Source organism: Gymnoscopelus microlampas (genome assembly GCF_963454915.1).
Source record: "Gymnoscopelus microlampas genome assembly, chromosome: 18".
In the NCBI taxonomy this organism is placed as follows: domain Eukaryota; kingdom Metazoa; phylum Chordata; class Actinopteri; order Myctophiformes; family Myctophidae; genus Gymnoscopelus; species Gymnoscopelus microlampas.
Genome location: NC_139955.1, coordinates 3,795,224 through 3,822,270, shown reverse-complemented (window position 1 = coordinate 3,822,270; position 27,047 = coordinate 3,795,224). Strand labels below are relative to the sequence as shown.

Here is a 27,047-nt window from a genome sequence, read left to right as displayed (position 1 = left end):
ACGAGGGGTAGACATAGCTGGATGGGGAGAGAGGCCTGGTTTATGTGCGTGCACACACACACACACACACACACACACACACACACACACACACACACACACACACACACACACACACACACACACACACACACACACACACACACACACACACACACACACACACACACACACAATGTTAAGTTATTTGGTAATGCACATAACGCTCACATACGCTATTGGCCAACTGCCATTAAGAGAGAGAGAGACTGTGGACTTGTAGACAGTCTTCAAAATAAAACCTGTGTTGACAAATTATAATGCTAGTTTCACGCTGTATTATCACAATAAGTCGTATTATGAATTCTGACTAGTATCTACAGGAATTATGATTTTTACTGAAACAGTCTTGATGCTGATGGAATGAGAATAGAAGAAAAACTAAATTAAAAGCACAATTTTGTCTGGATTTAAGTTTTTAGGACCATTTCACTGTGTCAGTGCATTGTGATGGGTCAAGATATATATATTTATTTCATCAGGAGGGTCAGGTCTTTTTATTTCAGAGAACTTTAAAATCCTCCAGTGATCATTCTAAACACTGAACGGTTCCTTATCTTCCTGTCAGGGTTGATCAGCAGAGAGCAGAGTCTCCTGAACCCAGCTGTGTCTCCATGAATAGTGACCACTCCAAGGATGGACATATTAACTTCAAAGATGGGCACCACTCTACTGATCAGAGGTCAGAATGTAAAAATCGCACCCTGTGTGAAGGAAGCGGTGCCTTTGATGAGTGGCCTCCTGGTGGCGCTATAATAGGGCGGGGCTTCAGCAATTAATGCTCGTCCCTATTGGTGGTGTAAGTCCACATACCAAATTTGGACTTGGTGGCATGCTGCAAACTGGAGTTATAGCTGTTTAAAGCCAGTGGCCTCCTGGTGGCGCTATAATAGGGCGGGGCGGGGCTTCAGCAATCAATGCTCGTCCCAATTGGTGGTGTAAGTCCACATACCAAATTTGGACTTGCTGGCATGCTGCGAACTGGAGTTATAGCTGTTTAAGCCCGTGCTCAAACGGACATTCGTGCTGAAACGGACAAACGGACAAACGGACAAACGTGCCTTTGATGAGTGGCCTCCTGGTGGCGCTGTAATAGGGCGGGCGGGGCTTATAAGCAATTAATGCTCATCCCTATTGGTGGTGTAAGTCCACATACCAAATTTGGACTTGGTGGCATGCTGCAAACTGGAGTTATAGCTGTTTAAAGCCCGTGCTGAAACGGACAAACGGACAAACGGACATACGGACATACGGACGGACAAAGTCAAGCTTAGAGCGGTTGGCACCGCTAAAAATATCACAATGTCTTTATTATAATTAGTTCAGCATCTTAAATGAATCTGTTGTCTCTGTGTGTGAATCAGGGGTGAATACACATCTAGAAAAAGCTTCATTCATGTTTAATTCAATGTTCATTCTTCCATCATGTGTCATGTGTGTATATGATGAAAAGGAGGAGGACCAGAATGATACCTTGTCTCCTCTGGTCGTTCATCTGGACATAAAAGTGTCTGTTGTTGTTCAGGTTTTTGATGACTTAGCATAAGTTCAGTTCATGTCCAGTAGTGTGTTGACCTCTGTACAGTGCTGTGTCATAGGCAGCAGAGACATCTATAAAAAGATGCTTTAGTTAACATTCAAACCATCCTCAATGTGTTGGTAAAGATTATCCAGTACCAGGGGCGGCCTTAATGATCTGGAGGCCTGTTTTAATTGAAACAGATGAAACATAGTAAAGGAGCTACTGTCCAGTACTGGAGCGGCCAGGGCAGAAACCAGCTTAGAGTCTATGAGTGGTATGAGACGTACTGTAGATTATAATAATAGTCAATGTTCAACATTTAATAGACACAATAAAACCACCTGACCTAGCAGCCTTATGTTTTTATTACTTTGATACGGAACAACATGTTTAAACTGCTCATATAATCATATAGTTTAATGAGGGGGGGCCATAGCTGGGTAGAGAAGGCTGGTTTATGTGTCAAAGGGTCCGTGTTACAAGTGCTGAAACTATGTGTGTAAATGTGTATGTGCTAAGCTAAGTAGTTTTGTGTGTGTGTAAGGCTATTGTGTGAGTTGGTTAAGACAATATACTGGTCAAACTAAGGTCAGATGACCCCTGGATACTGGACATCTGGACCTCCTAAGAGAATGGGCCTTTTAGGTTTAGGGTTTCTGTCCCTAATCGGGAATGCCTTACTAGGCGCTGTGTGTGACATCCTGGGGGGATGAGTGTCTGTTCAGTTCTTTCAGTTGGTCAGTTCTTTGTGTGTGTTCATTATGTAGTATTTTCTAGACTATATGCTTATTCTAATATACTACACATCCCCCCTATGGAGGGCCCTAAAGGTCCTCCATAAACGTGGGGACATGAAAACCATAGAACCTATAGTAACACTAAAGTAACACAAATTAAAAGGCATCAAAGAACTAACCAAACATTAGTACCAAAACACAAACAATAAAAACCTGCTACTCCTCATGTAGAAAAAGAACAAATGTGTTAGGATCATCCAGACCCCCCTTGACAAACAAAACCTGTAAAACAAATAGGCTACACAGGTCTCAAAAGATAACTAAAAATGACAATCTATGAAAACAGAAGGACATACAAATCGCCATTTACTATGCGCGTCAAAACACAAAAAAATCGCCTATATTAAAACGCACTATCAAACGATCTCTGTCTTCATCAGGGTCTCTGACGGACATCTGTCTTCATGAACGGAAAACCCCGTCTCACAAGAAAAGATAGAGTAAAGTTAAGATAAAACTGTAAAAGAGAAAAGGAAAGGAGAGATGTATGTCCAGGGGCTGAGGGGAGAGACATAGAGGGGCAATGTGCTCCTCCTGCTTTGAGTCTAGTTGCAATTGTCCAGCTCCAAGGGGTAATGACACCCCTGTCTGTGGGAGGGCTGTGGCCTCCCCTCTCCTCTGTTACATTGTCTCCAGAAATGGGTACATTCCCCACATATATAACAAAGACCCATAAGCTTCGGCATAACTGTCTTCTGTATGGCCAGTTTGACTTGATTCAGCTCCCTCAATGTCTCGAGATCCTGAGCCTTTTGATAGCTTTCTTTCTTACGGATAAGGTCAACACAGTGGGCGACGTGAGACGTATAAGTTGGCAAATCCATGCTGGCAAGGCCCACCACATTCTCAAGTCTGTACTGCACTGGAACAGGCAATCCCTGTACGATTTTGCTGCGCAGAATTACTTGTTCCAGGCGATTTCGTCGAGGGTCATTACCTGTGACGTCTCGCCACCTGCTATAGGCTCTTTCCACATAAGCACGAGGATTTTCAGTGTCGGCCAATGAATCAATAACAATACTGTCCGGGTGGACATTTGTCGGATAAATGCTTCTCAACGTATGCCACAGAAGAGCTCGGTTTGCAGCGAAAAGTTCTGCGTCGTATACTTTAGTGTCAATGTATCTCTGAAGCCCTGCTCGAGTCAGAATATCATCTAACACATAAATGCCCACCAGCCAAGAGAGCAATTTTTAAAATCCCCCATCGCTAAATGAGTGCTCACTGAAATTTCATCAAATTTAGAGATCCACAGATAAGCTCCCTCCTGGAGTGGTGGCAGCTTGGCCACAATATCTGACATGTCTGTATGCGACAACGGCTCATAATCAAGTTGCTGATCCCTAATGATCACTGGCATTTGCTTAGTAGAGTTTGCATGCAGGCTCTTATCAGGCTGTCGTTCCAGACCCTCCCGCTGCTCAGTCTCACTCCTGCAGTCCGGTTCCCTAAGCTTAGCTGTAGACAATGTTGCAGCTATAATTTTATCCTGACGCTCCTTGAGTAACCTAGTCAACTTCTGACCTTCCTTGAAGAACAAGTCTAAAACTGCTACTTCTACTTCTCGCTTTTCTTCCCTAGCATCACCTTTCTTGCCTGTTTTCTGTCCTGCTTTGTACGTGCCGACAAGAACTTGCATTGTTTTAATAACGTCTGGATCAAAAGAGCCATATTGCGGCCATGGCTTGTCTAATCCAGGCCAGCGCTTATTCCATCTTTTGGAAATTTTGGAAATCCCTTTGAATAAGGGGTTATTCTGTTGTACAATAAACACAGGTGTCGTTGTGGGGGAAGGAGCTCTCGTTGGCTTGGCTCCCATCACTAATATCGATCAAGTATTCAAATAATATTGAACAATATATGTGATAGTTGTGGTAGACCCTTGTAGGTGCACTGTGCATGGCCAGAAACCCAATAATAATAGTGTTTTTTGATTATATAGCCTTTGAAATAATGTTGAAAAGCATTAAAGAAAAACTATACGTTCACCATTAAAGGTTCATACACAGACCACGAACAATCGTCAGTCCACAACGCATCTCATTTGGCAATATTGTTTAGTCTATGTAGACTGCATATGTTAAGGACGGGAATATAGGGGTGATAAGTTACTCCAATACAAATTACCATACGTTACTCTAAAAGTCGGCACTGAAACTACAAACTCACTGATGTCAAACAACAAGCTCATTTAGAATCAGGGTAGGACGTGTGATTTTAGGCTGTGGGGCAGAATTGTTCTGTCAGCTTTAACCCTAATGCTCAACCTTGGTTCATGATCCCTTGGCTAAAGCAACCACCCCTGGAGGTGGGGGCCAACTTAGACTGGACTAGTCCCCCACAGCATTAATTAGCTACCAGCAAATCTGTGCTCAGATCACAGGGGCGCGACTCCCCATGGTCACTGTGTGTTCTAGGGAGGGCCTGTCAGCCGCCGCCTCCACGTCCTCTCATAAACTCACAGTCACACTTAAAAGCCGGTGATTGTTTCAGTCCACATCAAAATACCCTCTGTCCAACAAGCTACTCCTTGTGATCACTTAAGACATCAGACTCAGAATACAATTACTATGTTCAACTCACTATTTTTCATTACTATAGATAAGAACCTATATGTGTTTCCCTCTTACTCAACTGCACTTATCTCTATGTATTTGATAACTGTCCTCCTATAGTATACACTCTTCCTAACATAATTATGGACCTTGCTACTTCCTTTCCTTTCAAGAATATTGTCACACTTCCTTGTGCGTAATATACTACAATTTGTGGATGCAGATCATTGCAGGTGATGGGCAAACCCCTCACAAACAATAATATGCATTATTGTCTCCTTATGAAGATCAAACGTTGCTCATAATGTGGCTCTATCTTTTTATGAATCACTCCCAATAATAATACACTATTTTATTAGACCTGTCACTCATCTTCTCTTAATTTTTGTCTCTCCTTGTAACTCTTACATATCTCCCAAAAATAGTTTTCGTTCAGTACTACAGTGAATCTTCAGAAGTTGGTTTGTATCAGTAGCTCTATTATACATTCACTCACCAGGCATACCCATTCAATCTTCTCTCTCACTCATACATGATGTAATCATACACTTTCAAACAACTTCATACACACAGGCATGTAACCTCTTCATTGAACCCCATGGCTTTCTGCCTACCCCAAATCTTATACTGTCACTAACTCCTCCCTATGTCTTCAGGTTTCGACGGCCAGGCGAACATAGTTCTTCCAGGCACTCAAAACTCCAAAATGATTTTTGGTAGAGTGCACCTAGCCATGTTCACCACTTAAAACAAAAAAAGAGATCACTTTACCTAATTCAATGAGTCGATTCCATGCCTACACAAACACACACTCAAATAATAAATGTCAAACTACTGCTGTTAGGCTATTAAGTTCCAAATGGTTTAGGGACAAACTGATCCTGTGTGATACAATGGACCGGCATCCCTCAGGTCATGGAATGGGGCTGCTTGTGTCCATCCAGATGAAAGACCTCTGTGTTGTCTGTTTGGCCTTCTGGATCTTTGTATCAGGGGGATGGCCTCAGAAGGTTTGGCTTGATCTCCAGGGAACTCCCCATGGCACATGTGCGCTCAACACAAAAGAAAATAAACAATTGCATTAGCGTTATTTCTTCAATTCTTCAATTCTTCAAACCATAATCTCTACACTACATTAAATGCAGAATAACTCTTAACTCTCACTCATTCACTCAAACAAAAAAGAGAAATGACACAAAGGCCAATCACACAGAAGAGAGAGAGATTGGCACATCCTATAGCATAGGGTAAAAATTGGTGGGGGCCAAGGGACTGTGGGTGCCCACTGAGAGGTGGGGGCTTGAGGGGGCATAGAGACAGGGAGCCTAGGCTCACATACACGCACTCACTCACAGACAACCAACAGTGATTTTTGTTTGGTTCCAGAATTAAATGTCTCAAACAGACTATACTTTATGAAGAATGTAAAGGAGATTCACAATTACTACATGTTTCATTATGATTTCCCCTATTGTTATTAACGTGGTGAAATAGAAGATATGTGTTTGCACACTTTTATAACATGCTCACAATTATAATGTTTATCACTAGATGGCAAACAGTGCATTACTTATTTTAAAACTCAAACAGTACACTACAATACGTATCTGAGAACATCTGAGGTGAGAATGTGCTGCCACATCATTTTTCTCTCTCACTCTCAGCTATGGGCTCTAATCAGGGTCCTATGCTCCCACTGCTCAGAGGAATAGAATGGGACACTGTAATTGGTTACCTCAAAGCATCCCCTTCTGAGTTACTCAAGTAAATATACTCATCACGCATCTCTCCTGTTTCACCTCCCCTCTTGAAACATGAGAATCAGGTTTCAGAAACACAGAGGAAAGCGCACAGGAAAGAGACCGGAGCACTCAAGTACTAAGTAGAACTACTCTCCAGGCAAAATGACAGGCCTGTGTGCGTGTGTGGACCCCCCCTTCTCCCCCATACAGAGGAGAAAATAGGAGAGCAGCAGACAAGTGAGGGAGTAGGACCACTCTCACTGTCCAACTATGGAATACACTACCTAGCAAAACTCATTATCATTATCATCATTAATATTATTATTATTATTATTATTATTATTATTATTATTATTATTATTATTATTATTATTATTATCATTATAACTGCTTATACCTCTTTCCGCCTTTACGTTAGACGGTCAACCTAATCAAAACACCATCATCTTCTTCAGTCAGAAACACACAGACTTCCCCACACACACACACACACACACACACACACACACACACACACACACACACACACAGTGTGGACATTAGCCACTTACAGACAAAGACAGACACAGACATATCCACCGCTCACTGCAGCTGACAGGCAGACACATTAGATACCCATAGAGACAGACAGACAAACAAGACACTTTCATTCTCATCTCCTCACTTGTACACATGTATAGCTATTACATGTATGCAAAATGTATGAAACAAAAACAAAAAAGATGCACCTATACACAACATTAAAAAAATAAACCCCCAAAAACACAAACATTTAAGACAACAACAATCACATCCCAGTCACTCTTAAACCACTTAAAAAATTACAAAACAAGAACCCAATTCCAAGAACTACACAACAGCCAAGTGACAACGTACATCCGATCAACTTATTGCAAGAGCAACTAAGCAACGAAAACAACCCATCACCAGAGTGAGAAAGTAAAGTTCCCCAAAACAACTGAGCACACAAGCGATAAATACATTCCATCAACTCATTACACTAGTAACTAAGCAACGAACATAAATTATCACCAGAGTGACCAAGTAAAGTTCACTGTTCCTTTTTCTATTTTTTTTAATTATTTTTTTTTAGCTTCATGATCAGTCAGGCAAAATTATTAGGAGACAGAGCGTGACGTCTTAATCTGATGCGTAATCGCCTGACACAGAGGCATCACTGAAATGTAAGCCATATATTTTTGACCAAAATTTCAATAAAAATGAATTTAACATGAACCCAAAACACTCCTTCAACAAAGGCAAAAACAATGCCCCACAGATGGCAACTATAAAAATTAAAAAATAGGTTCTCGTTTTCGAAAACATTTTGAGGGACAAACTAGAAGATTGTCCCACAAATGAATTAATGAACTCCAAGCTGGTTCGCCATTTGTGGTAAAAGTGCATTAATCTGTGGGGCTATTTGCCCTTGTTTAAGGAGAATTAAAGAGTCCAGGCATTCCTTCTCCTCAGTTGATTTTATTAAGGAGAGAAGAGAATTACTTACATGGTTACACAGGTCAGGACATGGCAGTTTTCAGGAGGAAAAGAGACAGAACTCAGCTCAAGAGTGGATCTTTATACCCAATGTGTATGCACATGCATGCTGTTTTCTATAGGCTTGTGCACGAGGTGTATGTGTTCTGATCCAGATGTCTAACTGTGTGTGTCCTGTGTGTGTGTGTGTGTGTGTGTGTGTGTGTGTGTGTGTGTGTGTGTGTGTGTGTGTGTGTGTGTGTGTGTGTGTGTGTGTGTGTGTGTGTGTGTGTGTGTGTTACAAGTGCTGAAACTATGTGTGTAAATGTGTATGTGCTAAGCTAAGTAGTTTGGTGTGTGTGTAAGGCTATTGTGTGAGTTGGTTAAGACAATATACTGGTCAAACTAAGGTCAGATGACCCCTGGATACTGGACATCTGGACCTCCTAAGAGAATGGGCCTTTTAGGTTTAGGGTTTCTGTCCCTAATCGGGAATGCCTTACTAGGCGCTGTGTGTGACATCCTGGGGGGATGAGTGTCTGTTCAGTTCTTTCAGTTGGTCAGTTCTTTGTGTGTGTTCATTATGTAGTATTTTCTAGACTATATGCTTATTCTAATATACTACATGTCACTGAGCAAGACATAACTGTTTCCCTGTAGCGCTACTGCTCCTGATATTAGGATAGATGAAATGTCCCCATATACACCCCCCCCCCCCCCTCTTGGTTAATGTTTACCAAGAGAGTAAGCCTACTTCAGAATTATCTTGATTCTTACCTTTATACCAGTATTGTGGTATATGGAGGCTCAGGTAAAGTTACTTGATTTAAAGTTAAAATGACCAGTGAGCAGCTTTAACGGCACTGTTTATTTCATACAGTACTTACATTACATTACATTACAGTCATTTAGCAGACGCTTTTATCCAAAGCGACTTACAATAAGTACTTGATTTAAATAAATGAACCCAGTACATTTTACTTTGTTCAAACTGACACAACATGTTCATTCATTCATTCTGATCCGTTTGAAAAATATAAATATAGGTCTCTCTTATATATACCTCCTTTCAATAAAAACCTGGTGCCCGCTACAGTTGAAACAAATAAAAGCCTGGGTCACTATTAGAGGATTTACGGTAAACCAAAACACATCACCACCGGAGATTCCCAGAAGGTCTGACTGTGTGAGTGTCTTGATGCTGATGGAATGAGAATAGAAGAAAAACTAAATTAAAAGCACAATTTTTTCTGGATTTAATTTTTAGGAAATGAAAACCATTTCACTGTGTCAGTGCATTGGGGTGGGTCAAGATAAATATATTTATGTCATCAGGAGGGTCAGGCCTTTTTATTTCAGATAACTTTAAAATCCTCCAGTGATCATTCTAAACATTGAACGGTTCCTTATCTTCCTGTCAGGGTTGATCAGCAGAGAGCAGAGTCTCCTGAACCCAGCTGTGTCTCCATGAAGAGTGACCACTCCAAGGGTTTACATAAGGACTTCAAAGATGGGCACCACTCTACTGATCAGAGGTCAGAATGTAAAACTATCACAATGTCTTTATTATAATTAGTTCAGCATCTTAAATGAGTCTGTTGTCTCTGTGTGTGAATCAGGGGTGAATACACATCTAGAAAAAGCTAAATTCATATTTAATTCAATGTTCATTCTCCCATCATGTGTCATTTGTGTATACTAGAAGTTCGGCCTGCTGCGCGGGCCTCACATCTAGTGTGACGTACCGCCCACTTCATAGATCGGCCAGATACACCCTCTCCAAGTATACGATGTACACGGTCATCTGTAATATTAGGAGAGTGTGCAACACATAGCCTCTCTCTCTCTCTCTCTCTTTCTCTCTCTCTGTCTCCCTCCCTCCCGCCGTGCCGCCGTGTTCTCTGTGACATGGTGATTAGTTTGTGTAAGAAAATAGAGCTTCTCAAGTCAACGTGTTGTTGTTAGCATGAGTTGTAGTGAACACAACAGTTGGAATAAGTATGAGCGGCCAGCGCGAGTAGGGGTGTGCATCGCAGCTTGATGACAAACACACAGGTGTGCTTATTTTGTAAGGTATTTTCGGCTTATTTGGTCGCTTCTTTTGGGCCCGTTTTCATAGACCACGGCAGCGCTTGTTTCTCGCCCGTTTCACGGATGTGGCAATGCTTGTTTCTCGCCCGTTTCACGGATGTGGTAATGCTTGTTTCTCACACATGATGGGCTTGTCAAATCAGTGATCATTTTGACGTTGCACACATCCCGGAAGTAAACTGCGCGCTGAAATATTGCAAACACTTTATGATTATTAGAAGTGGAGACACATGTGAAGGTGGAAAATAAAGTAGATGTTACTGTCAGAAAAGCCATCAGCGATTTTTGTAGCAAGTTGGGAGAGAATTGGAGCACTGCTTTGGCCGTGAGTTGTACCTAAAGGTTTGGGTACAGAAAAGGGCAGGGACTCTGATTGTGTTGTGAGGATGTTGAAAAGGAGGGAGACCAGTATGATACCTTGGGCCTGTTCCTCAAAATGTGAATAAACTAAGCCTGGACTTAAGCCAAATCCAGACTTGACAAAGTCGGGTCCATATAAGCCTCGTTTATTCCGTTCCTCGAAGCAAAGCCAGGCTGAAAAGGAGCCACTTTGTCGAGCTAGGCCTTGTCAAGCCAGGCTATGTCCAGCCAGGATAATAAAGCCAGGCTTCACGTATTTCTATAAAAGACCATGAAAGTCGATAGCAGAATCCTTGAACTTGACCAATCATGGAGCCTAAAACCAGAGCGGCGTTCTTCTCTGTGGCTGTACAGCAGCACTGCAGCAGCTCATGAAATCATACAAGGAAGTAAAATGTATGAAGCAATAAAGGAAACGCGACCGCAATAAATAGATCCAGGGAGAAAGCGTGGCAAAGTGTGTGTGTGTGTGTGTGTGTGTGTGTGTGTGTGTGTGTGTGTGTGTGTGTTTGCGACGGAACGGGGGTCGGGTGGGCAACGGGACGCCCAGGGACGGGGGTTGACCGCGACGGGACGCACGGGGTGGGGGGCGGGGGGTGACCGCGACGGGGGCCGCGACGGGACGCACGGAGAAGGGTGGGGGGGGGGGGGGGGGGGTTGACGCGCAATAACCCCACATTTGCAAGACCACTTTGGTAGAGGTTTGGGTTGTGGTGTAGTTACCTTGCCATCATGATGTAACTCCAAAAGTGGACAAGAAATAAAAAAAATATTCCTCCATATTGACTAGAAATTGATAATTTAAAATATGCTCCTCACTTACATTCAGTGAAAGGCTGTTTTAAACCCGTAACTAATAATTACTAATACTAATAATTTATTTATATATATATATATCAGACATTTTTTATAACATTTAAAAAAATCTGTAATATATTATCAAACATCTAACAACAATATGAACTATAGTGTTAACAGAGTGACAATGACATATCACATGAGTCATTGTGAAACAATTATGATTCATGGTCACACACTATTTCAGTAATATAATTAATTTGATTATATCTTATTGTATTTATTTCATTTTATTTGAATGCAGGGTCATTCAAATTAGTCCATACAAACACATGTGTTGAATTAACTGTGGAAAAACTTGAAGAACAAAGGCACTGGATTAAGTAAGCTTGGCTGTTAGCCTGCTCCTGACCAGGCTAACTTCACAGCTAAATTGCAGGTAGGCTTGCTTCAATTCTCTTTTGAGGAATCGGGTCATGGCTAAACTTAGCCAGGGTGAACTGGCTAAACTAATCTTCAAGCTAATTCAGCTTTTGAGGAACCGATTCAGCCCTAATCCTGGCTAAATTAAGCCAGGATAGGTGTTAAAGCCAGGCTTAAGCTCTAATTCCCTTTTGAGGAACAGGCCCCTGGTCTCCTCTGGTCGTTCAGCTGGACGTAAAAGTGTCTGTTGTTGTTGTTCAGGTTTTTGATGACTTAGCATAAGTTGAGTTCATGTCCAGTAGTGTGTTGACGTTGACCTCTGTACAGTGCTGTGTCATAGGCAGCAGAGACATCTATACAAATATGCTTTAGTTATTAGTTTACATTCAAACCATCCTCAATGTGTTGGTAAAGATTATCCAGTACCAGGGGCGGCCTTAATGATCTGGAGGCCTGTTTTAATTGAAACAGATGAAACATAGTAAAGGAGCTACTGTCCAGTACTGGAGCGGCCAGGGCAGAAACCAGCTTAGAGTATATGAGTGGTATGAGACGTACTGTAGATTATAATAATAGTTAATGTTCAATATTTAATAGACATAATAAACCACCTGACCTCTAATGTCTTTGATTGTCATTGTGTTGTGTTGGTCTGCTATCATCCTGATGTTGTTACACTTTGATACGGAACATGTTGAAACAGTTCATGCTGTATAATCATAAAGTTTAACAAGGGGTAGACATAGCTGGATGGGGAGAGAGGCCTGGTTTATGTGCATGCACACACGCACGCACACACACACACACACACACACACACACACACACACACACACACACACACACACACACACACACACACACACACACACACACACACACACACACACACACACACACACACACACACACACACACACACATTGTGGTATATAACATTTTGGTAATGCATGTAAAAGCTGTTGGCCAACTGCCATTAAGAGAGAGAGACTTTAAAATAAAACCTGCATTGACAATTATAATGCTAGTTTCACACTGTATTATCACAATAAGTCGTGTTATGAATTCTGACTAGTATCTACAGGAATTATGATTTTTACTGAAACTTGATGCTGTCCTGATGCTGATGGAATGAGAATAGAAGAAAACATTAATTAAAAGCAAGATTTTGTCTGGATAAAAAAATCAGGTCATGAAAACCATTTCACTGTGTCAATGCATTGTGATGGGTCAAGATAAACATATATATATTTTTTTAATTTCAGATAACTTTAAAATCCTCCAGTGATCATTCTAAACACTCAATGGTTCCTTATCTTCCTGTCAGGGTTGATCAGCAGAGAGCAGAGTCTCCTGAACCCAGCTGGGTCTCCATGAAGAGTGACCGCCGGCGCTCCAAGGAAGGATTTATTACTTTCAGAGATGGACACCACTCTACTGATCAGAGGTCAGAATATAAAACTATCAGAAAAAAACACATGATTTAGTTTTATTAAACTCGCACGCACGCACGCACGCACGCACGCACGCACGCATGCACGTGCATAGGGGTTTTGAGAGGCAGGGGCTGGAATTTCAAAAGGGCACTTATTGGATTTTTTCTTTTACGAACAATTACCATGCTTTTAGGCCCGAAACCCTGAAAAATCTGAAAATGTATCATTGTGTGCTTAATGTCCTCAAAGTCACGCATCCAACAAGATCTTTTATGTCTATGTGTGCACGTGCCTGCACACACACACAAAGGCATGTGTGCGTGCGTGCACAGACACACATTTTGTGCATTTACAGATAGATGTACAACCAGTAAAACCACCTGACCTCTACTGTCTCTGTTATCATGTTGCATTGGCAGCTCATATAATCATAAAGTTTAATATCTAACTCATATTTAAAGAAGCACTTTATTTTATCTTGTTCAACGGACAAATCTATCTTGTGAAATGTGTCTAATGTTCAATGTAGATGCCAATGTACTGTTTGGGTTTTTTCTTTTGAGAGATTTTTTTTTTTTTTTAACCTTCAACCTTTTCCCTCCGAATGTTTTTATTTGATCTAAATACATATTATGAACTCCTTTCTTATTTATAAAGTGTTTTAACATGTGTGGATAATCACTCTCCTCCAAACATAAATGTCTTAACATTAAACTAAATGTTGTAAAACTAAATAAATGAATGGTTTAGGCCTAGCCTACATAACAAAACATAAATCCTTTTGCAGTGCACAACTTTACAACACTGCTGATTATAATATACAACATGTTTTTGTATATTATATTATTTTACTTTGTATATATAATATATGGTTCTCACAGTTGTAAGACATAGTATAAGCCACGTCTGTGTTTACAGTAAAAATATCAGTGTTAATTTAACTCTGAGAGAGTAAAACATGTAACCAAATGGACCCTTCAAGTGGAATATGACCCTCTACCTTTCCATAGCAGACCTTCTATTAATGCATCACATTGTGACATATTATTGAACATTGTAAACCATAGATAATTATAATGTCTGCTTTGAAAATACTGACCAACCTTTTATGACTTTATAACTTAAAGGAGACACACCATGAATTTCACTTTTTTTTTTTTTTTTTTTTTTTTGGGCTCCCCAGTGTCTCTTGTACCCCCACATTTTTTTTTTTTAACATTCAGTCATTCATTCTCATTTCAGAGATTTTCAGAATGGGCGTGTCTGAACAGGCCATCTCAGAATGGCAATGTTTGCTTACATCACTTTCTGCCCATGTATTTTGACAGACAGAATTGCTCAGTAGCACCCCTCTGCCCAACAGGACGTTTTGGTATTGCAGCTGAAAGTGCTTTATAAGCCTGAGAGAATTGACTTGGGATGAGTATATCTGAGTGTTGATTTAGGGTCAAACCTTCTGAAAATGGTTTGAGGGACATACACCATATGATATTAAATATATATATATTTTTTTTTTTCATGGTGTGTCTCCTTTAATGACTCTGAGCCTCTAGTGTCTACTGGAGGAAAACAGAGGAGAGTCATTCATGTTTTTTTTTTTTTTTCATTTCAGTCCAGGTTGGAGTCATAATTATACAGATTTGATTTGATCTAATTTTTCTTTCTTTCCTTTATTTATTCAGGGTAGACCATTGAGAGCAAACCTCTCTTTTTCAAGGACACCCTGATAACAGCATTTAAAACAAATGAAATACATACATAATGAAAAACCATAACAAACATTTGAATCAAATTACGATCATCACAGATACAAATAAATATAGTGTTACATGAAACAGGAGCAGTTACTATGCAATGGGTCCTCAAGAAGTACCCTAAATGTTTCTATTGAGACCAATCGCTCCAGTTTCAGAGAGTCCTGAAGTTTGTTCCATTTGTGTGGAGCATAATACATGAAAGCAGTTTTTCCTTGTTCACTGCTCTTACGTGGACTTGTATATCTAATGTGTGATTGTGAACGCGTTGCATGTCCAGTAACCTTTGGCTCTAAAAGCGAAGATAGGTACAAAGGAAGCTTACCACACAAGGCCTTATAAATAAATAACATACAATGCTGCTCTCTCCGTACTGCGAGAGATGGCCAACTCACTTGAGGGTGAGATAATCATCACCAGTGATAAAACGTAGGGCACTGTGGTAGACTGCATCCAGAGGCTTAAGTGTGGAGGTTGAAGCATGCATGTATAGCACAACACCATAGTCAAACACAGACATTATGACAGATTGAATAACTGCTTTTTCAGCTGGTAAAGGAAAAGCAGGACCTGTTTCTGTAGAGGAAACCAATCTGTCCTCTTAGTTTTTTAATAAGGTTCTCCACATGAATCTTAAATGAGAGCTTGGAGTCTAGTCAAATGCCCAGGTATTTATAAGATGTGACTGACCAGCTCAATTTTTCCACCTTTAACACATCCACCGCCAGAGGTTAATCTTATAATGTACTCACCAGTGCCAAGGTTTTTTTGTTGTTTTTTGTTTTTTTCATGTCGCCATAGACCCCGTTAAAATCCTTAAGAATGCGCGATGCACTGTTTGTAAACATCGTGCACATGTCCCTGTGTGTACTAGTGCAGACCACGTGTCAAACGGGGCAAATGTTGTAGTTAGAACGGTTTATGTTAAACAGTGATGACCGAGGAGAAAAAAACTACAAGGGAGAAAATGGCGTTTTTGTGTGCGCTTTAGAATGGAGGCCGACGGGAACGGCAAAACCGGATCGCAAATAGTTCCGTTCCGGTGGTGTTACACTGAAAATGGTCCGTGTAGAAAATTGATTTTTTTTTTTTTTAATCGAAAAAAAGGAAAAAGCATATATTTTGTGCGTGAGTAGGCTGCCGCGGCGTAGTGATTCTGGACACAAACATTAGTACCATGTTCGAGGGGTCGAAATTGAACGAAACTTTCTCTATATGGTAGAAATAGGTGAACAATACAAATGACGCTAGTTTTTTTAATTAATTTATTTTTAATGAGCGGCCCCCACCAAATCTACTAATCTACCGGAACTACTTCATATTTATCAGAAACGGACCATAACTCTGACCACGGGACTCGGGCAATCAATTAATACCTTTGCAACCACTACATTAATGGTAAGTATTTCCTACAAAAAATACTCAAAAAATCTGAACTAACCCTTTAAGTTTAATTAAAGCCCACTGAAACCTCTTGAAGGCAGTCTGCAAATGTGCAATTTAAAACATTTATAGGCCTATTCACATGACTGCAAATTTGAAAGGGAGAGCCAATGGCTCTGCTGAAAGGGAACCCTGTGACTCTGACCAATCACGTGGAAGCCAGTGCAGCATGCAGTCTCAGGATTGCAGGACTTTTAATGTATTTAAATTATTCTACACTTTAATAAAGCATATTAATAGTATATTAAAAAGGATTTGCAAATAATCATACTTTTTAAAGTACACTAAATTCATTTTAAAATGACCTTACATTAAAATAAGCATACTTACGTACATTTCTAACTGAGTAAAATTAAAGGGCACTTTCATAAAGCATACTTATAGTATGTTACACAAGGCATGAAAATAAGTGTACTTTTCATAAGTGCACTAAATTAACACTATAGGTATTTGCAATTTGGTATCATTTTTAAAAGTGCACTAAAATACAACTTAAAATTATTATAATGCATTTTGTATTATTATAATTTAATAAACATATACTGAAGTTAAATTAAAGTATACTTTAATGAAGCATAGAAATAGTGTATTATAACATTCTTAAACTACACTTAATTCCTACTATAAGTATTAGTAAGTTAGTATACTTTTTCAAAGTACACTGGCATATCATTTTAATATACTTACATTAAAGTACAGTTATTTTAAGTATATTTAAATACATTTCTACTTGCGTGCAATTAAAGTACACTAAAATAAAGTATGCTAACAGTGTATTACAAATGTCTGAAAAATAAATGTACTTATGTTAAGTATACTAAAAGTACACTTATAAGCTTTAGTAGTTTATTATACTTTTTCAAAGTACACTGGCATACGACTTTCAATGTTCTTACATTAAAGTACACTTATTTTAACTATATTAAATACATTTCTAATGGAGTGCAATTAAAGTACACTTAAATAAAGTATACTAACACTGTATTACAAATGACTGAAAATAAATGTACTCTTCTTAAGTACACTAAAAGCTCACTTATAGGTATTAGTAATTTAGTATACTATCTCAAAGTACCCCAGCCAGCACGCCCACGTGGGACCCATATGGGCCCAATGCGGGCTACTTGGGTACCAAGTGGGCATGGGCTTGAACTGGGCAAATTATGAGGGTCCCACGTGGGCTGCATGTGGTCAAACTGGGCGTGGGTTGGAAGCGGGCAAGCCCACGTGGTTCCCGCGTGGGCTGCATTTGGGCTAACCGGCATGGGTTGGAGGCGGGCTAGCCCACGTGGTTCCCGTGTGGGCTGCATGTGGGCTAACCGGCATGGGTTGGAGGCGGGCAAGCACACGTGGTTCCCGCGTGGGCTGCATGTGGGCTAACCGGCATGGGTTGGAGGCGGGCAAGCCCATGTGGGCTAACCGGCATGGGTTGGAGGCGGGCAAGCCCACGTTGTTCCTGCGTGGGCTGCATGTGGGCTAACCCGCATGGGTTGGCGGCGGGCAAGCCTACGTGGTTCCTGCGTGGGCTGCATGTCGGCTAACCGGCATGGGTTGGAAGTGGGCAGGCCCATGTGTTTCCCACGTGGTGTACATGTGGGCTAACTGGCATGTACATATGGGCTAACTGGGCATGGGTTGGAACACACACACACGCACGCGCACTCACTCACTCACTATAAATCGATTAATGTGTAAACAGAAACATTTGTTTTTGTTTTACCACTGCCAAACTAAACGCTAAGGCCAAAAAGCCAATCTACAAGCTCACAAAGACAGACAAAATATTCAACCCCATTTTAAGTTGTACTAAACTGCTCACAAAATGTAAGGAAACTTGAATTTGGGCCATTATATCTCCCCTTTACTAATACCAATCATTAAAGTGTTATATATCATTTTTGTCTGTGATTAGTCACCTTTACAATGAGGTACAGCTTGTAAGCATCGGGCATTCATGGAATGAGCAAATGTGTGGGTATTGCCGAGCAAAAATGTGCCAAAATCACCCAATATGCGTTTGCTGGTAATCGCTCTTGTTTTGAGCGACCTGCCAGCACACACCTGCTGAGAGGTGGGTTCTGCAACTTTACGTTCTGCAACATGGGTTCTGCAACTTTGTTGAGTTTGTGTATGCTCCAAGCAGCAACACTGCCCCCATAGAAAGATGCCACGTTTGTACCTTCAGGATAAGGCCCGTGAAGGGCAAGTGAAGCTGGTGTTCCATTACGCAGATTACGCATTATTTGATGTCAGCCCTGGTACCATTTGCAGGCAGGTGTGTGCCAGTCAAAGGTGTGTGACTGGCACCTGAGCATGTACCGTTGCGCAAATCTTGCCTGTAAATCTATGGTTCGTCAGTGAAGCAAGGGGTCTGGGTTGTCTTCCTTGTTGAATTCACCAGTCTCACAGAACTTAGTCCTAAGTTTGGAAATGGTACCAGGGCTAACACCAAATAATGCTGTCACTCTGCATAACGGAACACAACTTCACTTGCCCTGTTGCACGGGCCTTATCCTGACAAAAGTGGCATCTTTCCATGGGGGCAGTGTTGCTGCTTGGAGCATACACAAACTCAACAAAGTTGCAGAACCCATATTCAGGAGGTCACTCACCTGTGAGGCAGTCACACACCTGTGACTGGCACACACCTGAAGCCCATTGAATGTCACGACATTGAATGTCAGCAGAAAAGTCTAACAGGCCATTTTGGCACATTTTTGCTCGGCGCTACCCACGTGTTTGCCTGTGTTGCTCATTCCATGAATGCCCGATGCTTACAAGCTGTACCTTGTTGTAAAGGTGACTAATCACCGATAAAAATGATATATAACACTTTACTGATTGGTATTAGTAAAGGGGAGATATAATGGCCCAAATTCAAGTTTCCTTACATTTTGTGAGCAGTTTATATCTTCCTCTTTTACCCCGGATTTTAACCCAGTTTCCTTCACAAGTGCTGACATATTTTACCATTAAGATAGAGCCTGCCTGCTCAGGGGATGATTTCAATCTTGACCATCAGGACAGAATTTGTGTCAGATCCTCTGTCTAGGTGAGACATGACCTTTGACACAATCAAAGTGTCTCAATAGAAGAGCAGGGAGACAAAATGCAACCACCCCAATTATATATAATATAGTATAAGTTATATTGTATGAACATACTCTACCATACAGATTGGACATTAAATTGTATTTTTAAGTTTTTAAGTATTTGTTTATATTTATTAGAGATGGCCATGGCAGTTTAACTGTTTAACTGTAAACCGTTTAACTGGTAACCATTAAAAGGATCCCTGGCTAATAAACCAATCTACAAGCTCAAACTTGTAGATCGGCTATTTTTGGCAAAGAGGTTTGGTGTAGAGGGGGGAAAAAGATCAGACCAAGTACAAGTTTACTAAGGGTTTAAGTGGTTAAAGGGGCAGCTACCCAACTCACTTTTTCTTAGATATGAGTATAAATGTGTCATTTGTGATAGGGAGCAATGATAATACAATATGTTCATAAGCTTGTGGATTCAGAGCGTTCTGCTTTTTTCAGTTACAGTACATTTGTATTCTCCTGGTCAAATCCAGACTAAATCCCCTCCCCCTGACTGCCTGTTAATGGCTGTCTCTCTGTGTGTGACCCTATGGCAGTGTTTATCAACCGCGGTAGATGGTACACTAAGTGTACCGCGGGTACTTGCGAGGTGTACCGTGAGCTTTGAAGAACGTGTGAAACCAGCCCCTCGAGAACAATGGCGCGTCCGTCAATCGATACGGCCATCATCCGTTTCACACACAGCCACGGCCGAGTCCATTCAGTGTAGGGACCGTCACCCAGGAATGCAAATAGTTGTCCTGTGCAGCCACTGACTGCCAGGGTTGCCTGCAGCCTGCAGCCTGTGAGAGTGTGTCTGTGTGTGTGTGTGTGTGTGTGTGTGTGTGTGTGTGTGTGTGCGCGCACGCACGCTCGTTGTCGTTGCTCGTTGCCTCGTTAAAAAAAAAGAATCCAGCAAACAGCCCAAATAAAGTAGTCCATTGAAGTAGATAGGGACAACACTTATTGTCGAGGTAAGCACAACATTTTAGATCCATTTTAGAGAGTTTAAAACTATCAATTCCAGCAGAGTTTGATGCTAGCAGTTAGCGCATAGCAATGACATATGGTACTTTTTTTGCCTTGAATATTCATGAAAGCCAGAGTGACATGGTTTGTTTTTTGCCTTGAAAGCAATGAAAGGCATACAATGTTGCTATACTCAGTGTGCCAAAATATTATGGCTTTCATTCAGACAGTATATATTTGTAGGCCAAAGATGTATATATTTGTAATGGTCAAGGTTTCTTTATATACCTGCCCAATAATCTGTGTGTATAGTGTGTGTATATATATATATATATATATATATATATATATATATATATATATATATATATATATATATATATATATATATGCACCATATATCTAGGTGTACCCTGGGATATTTTGGCTAAGCCAGGTGTACCTTGGCACCAAAAAGGTTGATAAACACTGCCCTATGGGGGTCACACACAGATAGCAACAATGAAACAATGGGTATGCAAATTATCACTTCAAAGCCATGCCAGAATAGTCTGGGGCTGGAGGGGTGGAGGTTTAGTTTATTTCTTTCTTTAAAGGTTAGTTTTAATTTTTTATTGTAATATGGATTAGTCAGAAAAGTTAAAAAAAAAAATAGCCTTAGCTTAGGCAGCAGTGGGGACACACATTTCTTTCTTTTAGAAAGACAGAGAGTGTGTGTGTGTGTGTGTGTGTGTGTGTGTGTGTGTGTGTGTGTGTGTGTGTGTGTGAGAGAGAGAGAGAGAGAGAGAGAGAGAGAGAGAGAGAGAGAGAGAGAGAGAGAGAGAGAGAGAGAGAGAGAGAGAGAGAGAGAGAGAGAGAGCGAGCTCGGGTGTTCATTTAGAAAGTCGAATGTTTACATCAGCACAGGTTATGTTGATTAAGGCTGGTGATGTTTGCTTGTATGCAGTATTACACACTTAAGACAGGCAAGGCCATTGTATTTAGTTTTCAGTTAGTATTCTATTGTTATTTATTTATTGTTTATTTGCTCAGGCATTTCTAAGGACAGCTAAAGGTCCTGCTTGCTTTGGGTCCTAAAGGCCCCCTGTTTTTGTCCACTAAATTCAAATTTAAACTGACAAAGGACTCAAGGAGCAAAGCAGAGAGGAGAATTGCCTTGTGATGGATTTCTCTTTTCATAACTAAGTAAGTAAATATTTAAATGCTGTACTGATCTCTTTAAGTAGTAGATTGTGCATTACTCTGTTCTCAAGCTAAACTTTATTTTCATGCTGTTTTATGCTGCTCAGTTCGGGCATTCTTCCTGCTTGTCTTGGTGAATGCCAAGACATTGATATGTCTTTATCTGTCTAACTTTAAATGTAATGTGGCAACACATTTGATGTATACCAGTAGAAGGCATGCCACAGCATATACAGTAATGGAAAGTTTCAGAATTCTATAATTTCTAACAGTTGGCTTCTTGTCATTTCTATTAGGAGGACTGAAGAACACAAGGATGCAGAGAAGGCTCTCTCCAAGTCCTTCACTGGGGCTCGTGATAGAGGTGGAAACAAAGTTTGAGTTCAGAGACAGCTTCCACAACTGGATGATGCACCACCCCAGTAGACAATGACTCTGTCTCTCTTTCTCTCCCCATAGCAGCACAATGCTTGGTTGGTTCTGTCACTGGGGCTTTAAACAGAAAGGCTCAAGAGACACCCAGGCACACAGAGGGCCCAGATTCATCTGCAACATGAAACTGGATCTCAGAATCCCTTGGCCCTGTTACATGGACAATGGAAGTTTTTGATGCACCTCTTATACACTATTTATTTATTTTTTGGACCATTTTTATTCTTATATATTGTTCTGTTAATAGTCTCTGTGGCGCATTGTCGGAATATTATTTTGCATTTTTGTGATTTTATGTATATACTGTATGTACACTTGCACATTTGATGTGTTTGCCATCTCACTTTATTGTCATTGTATTTTCATTATCTTGTAATATTGTTTTTAATACATTTGTCAAAATATATATTGTCTATTTTCATCCTGGTAAAACTGAAGACGTGTAAAATCTTATACCCAATTTTTACTTTAGGTTTGCTTACAAGAATTAACACGGTTCATGTTTGCTGCTTAATCTATTTTATTTATATTTAAATCTTATTAGGACCCACGTTGGAAATCAAAGGAACCATTGCACAAACAAACTCAGTTAGGACCCACCTCGGTCCCATATAGACTTGCCTAGTTGGGGCCCACCTTGGGCCCAGGTAGAACCCACCTAAAGCCCACATGGGGCCCAGGTAGTACCCACCTAAAGCCCACATGGGCATCCCAGATGGGACCCAAGTGGATCCCGCTGACATGCCGACATGGGGCCCATATGGTTTAGCCCACCTTAAAACCATATGGGACCCACCTAGGGCCCCGGTGGAACCCACCTAAAGCCCACATGGGCATCCCAGTTGGGACCCACCTCGGTCCCATATAGACTTGCCTAGTTGGGGCCCACGTGGGGCCCAGGTAGAACCCACCTAAAGCCCACATGGGCATCCCAGTTGCGACCCACCTCGGTCCCATATAGACTTGCCTAGTTGGGGCCCACGTGGGGCCCAGGTGGAACCCACCTAAAGCCCACATGAGGCCCATGTGGGGCCCAGGTAGTACCCACCTAAAGACCACATGGGGCCCATGTGGGGCCCAGGTAGAACCCACCTAAAGCCCACATGGGGCCCATGTGGGGCCCAGGTAGTACCCAGCTAAAGCCCACATGGGGCCCATGTGGGGCCCAGGTAGAACCCACCTAAAGCCCACATGGGGCCCATGTGGGGCCCAGGTAGAACCCACCTAAAGCCCACATGGGGCCCATGTGGGGCCCAGGTAGAACCCACCTAAAGCCCACATGGGGCACATGTGGGGCCCAGGTACAACCCACCTAAAGCCCACATGGGGCCCATGTGGGGCCCAGGTAGTACCCACGTAAGGCCCACATGGGCATCCCAGATGGGACCCATGTGGATCCCGCTGACATGCCGACATGGGGCTCATATGGTTTAGCCCACCTTGAACCCACATGGGACCCACGTGGGCGTGCTGGCTGGGACATTGGCATACAACTTTTAATATACTTACATTAAAGTACACTTCTTTTTAGTATATTAAAATACATTTGCAATGGAGTGCAATTATAGTACAATTACATATATTAGACTAACAGTGTATTACAAATGACTTTACTATAAATACACTTTTCTTAAGTACACTAAAATTACACTATTAAGCAGTTTCAATTTAGTGTACTTTTAAAAAGTGTGCTTACATTTCATTAAAAATATACTTTGCATAAAGTACACTTTGGATAAGTACATTCAAAATGCATTTCAAGTATTCCATAATTAGTATATTTATTTTTAGTACATTGAAGTTGAACTTAATTACATCTTTTTTTAAGTATACTTTGTATACGTTTATTTTTTAATATACTTTTAATTAAGTACAAAAATCCAAAGTATACTTTTAATAATATTAGTACACTTATATTATATTTTTCATAATACTAAAGTATACTACTTTTTTTTACCTGGGAACACTGGCTCATTGTGGGAAGATAGGCGGTGCTCAGAGTGAAACCGGAGAACGATGCCTATAGCCAGGCCAATCGAAAACTCTATGCAAATGCTGGACATGAATGTTCAACCCCCAAAATACACACAGAAAATCTCTCACAAACAGAGGCATGTTCACAATCTAATTGTAACCATTTAATGACTATAAAACGGCTTTCTTATAGAATACAAACCTTCTTCAACATTCGAACTGTGTTAATATGGAAAAAAAACGAAAAACACAAAAGAAAAAAATCTAAGTTAAAGGGATTGTAGGCAAGTTCAGAGACAAAGAAAAAAACTTCAGCAGTTTGTTTCCCCGACCACCAGGGGGTGACACAGGGAGGGCTTCCATAGAGTTAAGGGGACTTCTATATGCGCCATGCCGAATATAGGTTGCTTTATTCGGATACAATTCGCGGAACTGCCCCTGCCGGTTCTCTGAATTTTTATGTTTAAATAGGCTCTTTCATGATAAATTGACCACATATATGAAGTTAAACAACTAAATTCTATCCAAACGCTATTTTAAAAGTAAATTCTGTGCCTCAAAAAAGAAGTTTGAGAGTGTTTTAAAACCGAATGTAAAAAGTTCACACGGACACGGACGCGCACAAATGCGTTAATTTACGCCCCGGACAAACATAAACAGTAGGGAAAATACGGATTTCAGAAAGAGGACTGTGTTTCAATGCAGGAAAACACCCCAGCATCATTATATAGTGGCTGATAGAGGGGAAAAAATGCAAAATATATATATATAAATATTTTTCAAATTTAGGCTTAATGTTGCCTACAATCCCTTTAAATTCCCATTTTTACTCTGTTTCCACAGACGCGACTTGGGGAAGGTTTTACCAGTAGGGATCACATATACACACTATAACACTATACAATATACACACTATAACACTATACAATATACACACTATAACACTATACAATATACATAACTCTACAACACTATACATATTTTTGTTATGGTACAACTTATGGTTAACAATTTGTATAGGTCAAAACGTGAAGCAGCCTGCTATAGCGCCACCATGAATCAACAGTGGTGAGGCTTCAGTGGAGAAGCTGCAATATACAGACTGACTTCTTGTGTTCATGTCCTATCTACAGTATGTAACCAACTATGGAATATATACTGTATAAGGTGCCTTGCTGAGCCATGTGGCCCATAGGTCAGGAGCCTATCTCCTGTGTTTGTAGTGTGAGGTGGCATGATGCACAAGATAAAATAACACCCCCTGGGTATGATGTCCAGAGGGGGTTATTTTATCTTGCTGGGAAAAAAAGAGGACCGAAAGCCAATAATGTTCCTCTCCTATTATTGAATAAAGGGACGTAACAATAAAATAATCTTGAGCAAGCTTACTTTTTATTTCCCATGATAATTGTAGGTAAATTTGTATGATTCCAGAAGTGTTCACCACAGACCAGAGTCTCCAACAGCCAGCTGTGTGTCTATGAACAGTGACCGGTCTAAAGACTTTCCTCTTCACTTCAGTAATGAACCTGGACCTCCACACAAGAGGTATTTGAATCCTCCTTTACAATAAACACCAGGCATGTACACACATTGACATCAAAGGGGGTTTAAGCCCCTGCCCTTTTACCCGTTTGTAAGTAGTGCCTTCTGTCCAGACCATGAATGCAACATTTACAATGGTGAAAGAAATCCAAATGCCCCCTTTCCATGCCATGTACCCGAGGGCATGGAGAGGTGTGGCTCTCTTCATTAATTAATAAAATAAAAACAGAACAAAGGGAGTATATGGGGGGTTGTGGCTCTTGCAAATATTGTATTTATTTATTGATTTTGCTATCCGTCTCTTGGAGTGTAAACAATCTAAAGGGAGAGCATGTGGTGAGATGAAAGCGAGAGGAAAGGAGAATATTGAGGTTTAAGAGGTTGAATGACATCACAACAGTATTATTATAACAATACATTTTACTCACTTACTTTTGGATGAATATTACTCTGTTACTCTGTTAGTGACACGATAGTTCACTTTTTGATACAAGCGCTAAATTTTCCACAAAGTTTCTTCTGGACCTACTTTTTCACAAAAGCCCGTTAGCCACCCAAAAAAAAAACAATATGGCTGCCATTTTCCAAAATGGCTGCCGGCGAAAGACATGCTATGTGGTTTTTGACCTGGATTGTGATTGGATAATCCAATTTTGATTATTTTGGCATCAGAATATAGTTTTGACTCCACCCCACCCCCTCCCCCCGTTAGCCACGCAAAAAAAAACAATATGGTAAATGGTGCATTTATATAGCGCTTTTATCCAGAGCGATTTACATTGATTGTGCCATTAACCCATTCACACACACATTCATACACCGATGACAGAGGAAACCATGCAAGGCACCAACCTGCTCATCGGGAGCAATTAGGGGTTCAGCGTCTTGCTCAAGGACACTTCGACACTAACTCTAGGGGAGTCCCCCAGCCCGGGATCGAACTGGGGACCTTACGGTTTTCCAGTTCACTCTACCCGGCCACTCTACCCCTGAGCCAATGCCGCCCCTATGGCTGCCATTTTCCAAAATGGCTGCCAGCTAAAGACATTTTTTTTTTTTTTTTTTTTTTTTAGTGGTGCCAACCGCTCTATATCTGACTTTGTCCGTATGTCCGTCCGTATGTCCGTATGTCCCCTCTGTATTCTTATTGGCTGGGCTATAAACAAATATTGATGACAACACAAACTCCCCACCAGAACGGGGCTCATCAAAGGCACCGCTTCCTTCACACAGGGTGTGATTTTTTTTTTTACCTGAATTGAAATTATTTTGGCATCAAAATATAGTTTTGACTCCCCCCCGCCCCCTCCCCCCGTTAGCCACGCAAAAAAAAAATATATGACTGCCATTTTCCAAAATGGCTGCCGGCGAAAGACATGCTATGTGGTTTTTGACCTGGATTGTGTTTAGATAATCCAAATGTTTTC

General features: G+C 40.9%; 1 protein-coding gene across 3 annotated transcripts in view; it reads left to right on the top strand.

The window, feature by feature from the left end:
- The first annotated feature begins 613 nt into the window (after positions 1 to 613).
- Positions 614 to 27,047, top strand: part of LOC311065346 (NACHT, LRR and PYD domains-containing protein 3-like) — a 48,527-nt gene continuing 22,093 nt past the window's right edge. For 2 of the 3 annotated variants that reach the window (XM_084085645.1, XM_084085644.1), the window contains exons 1-2: positions 614 to 721; positions 25,510 to 25,623. In XM_084085645.1, coding sequence (XP_083941771.1) covers positions 654 to 721; positions 25,510 to 25,623 — 182 coding nt within the window. In that variant the 5' untranslated portion in view covers positions 614 to 653. Of the gene's footprint in view, positions 722 to 25,509; positions 25,624 to 27,047 lie in introns of those variants that run through there. The other variant, XM_084085646.1, reaches the window with a different exon arrangement.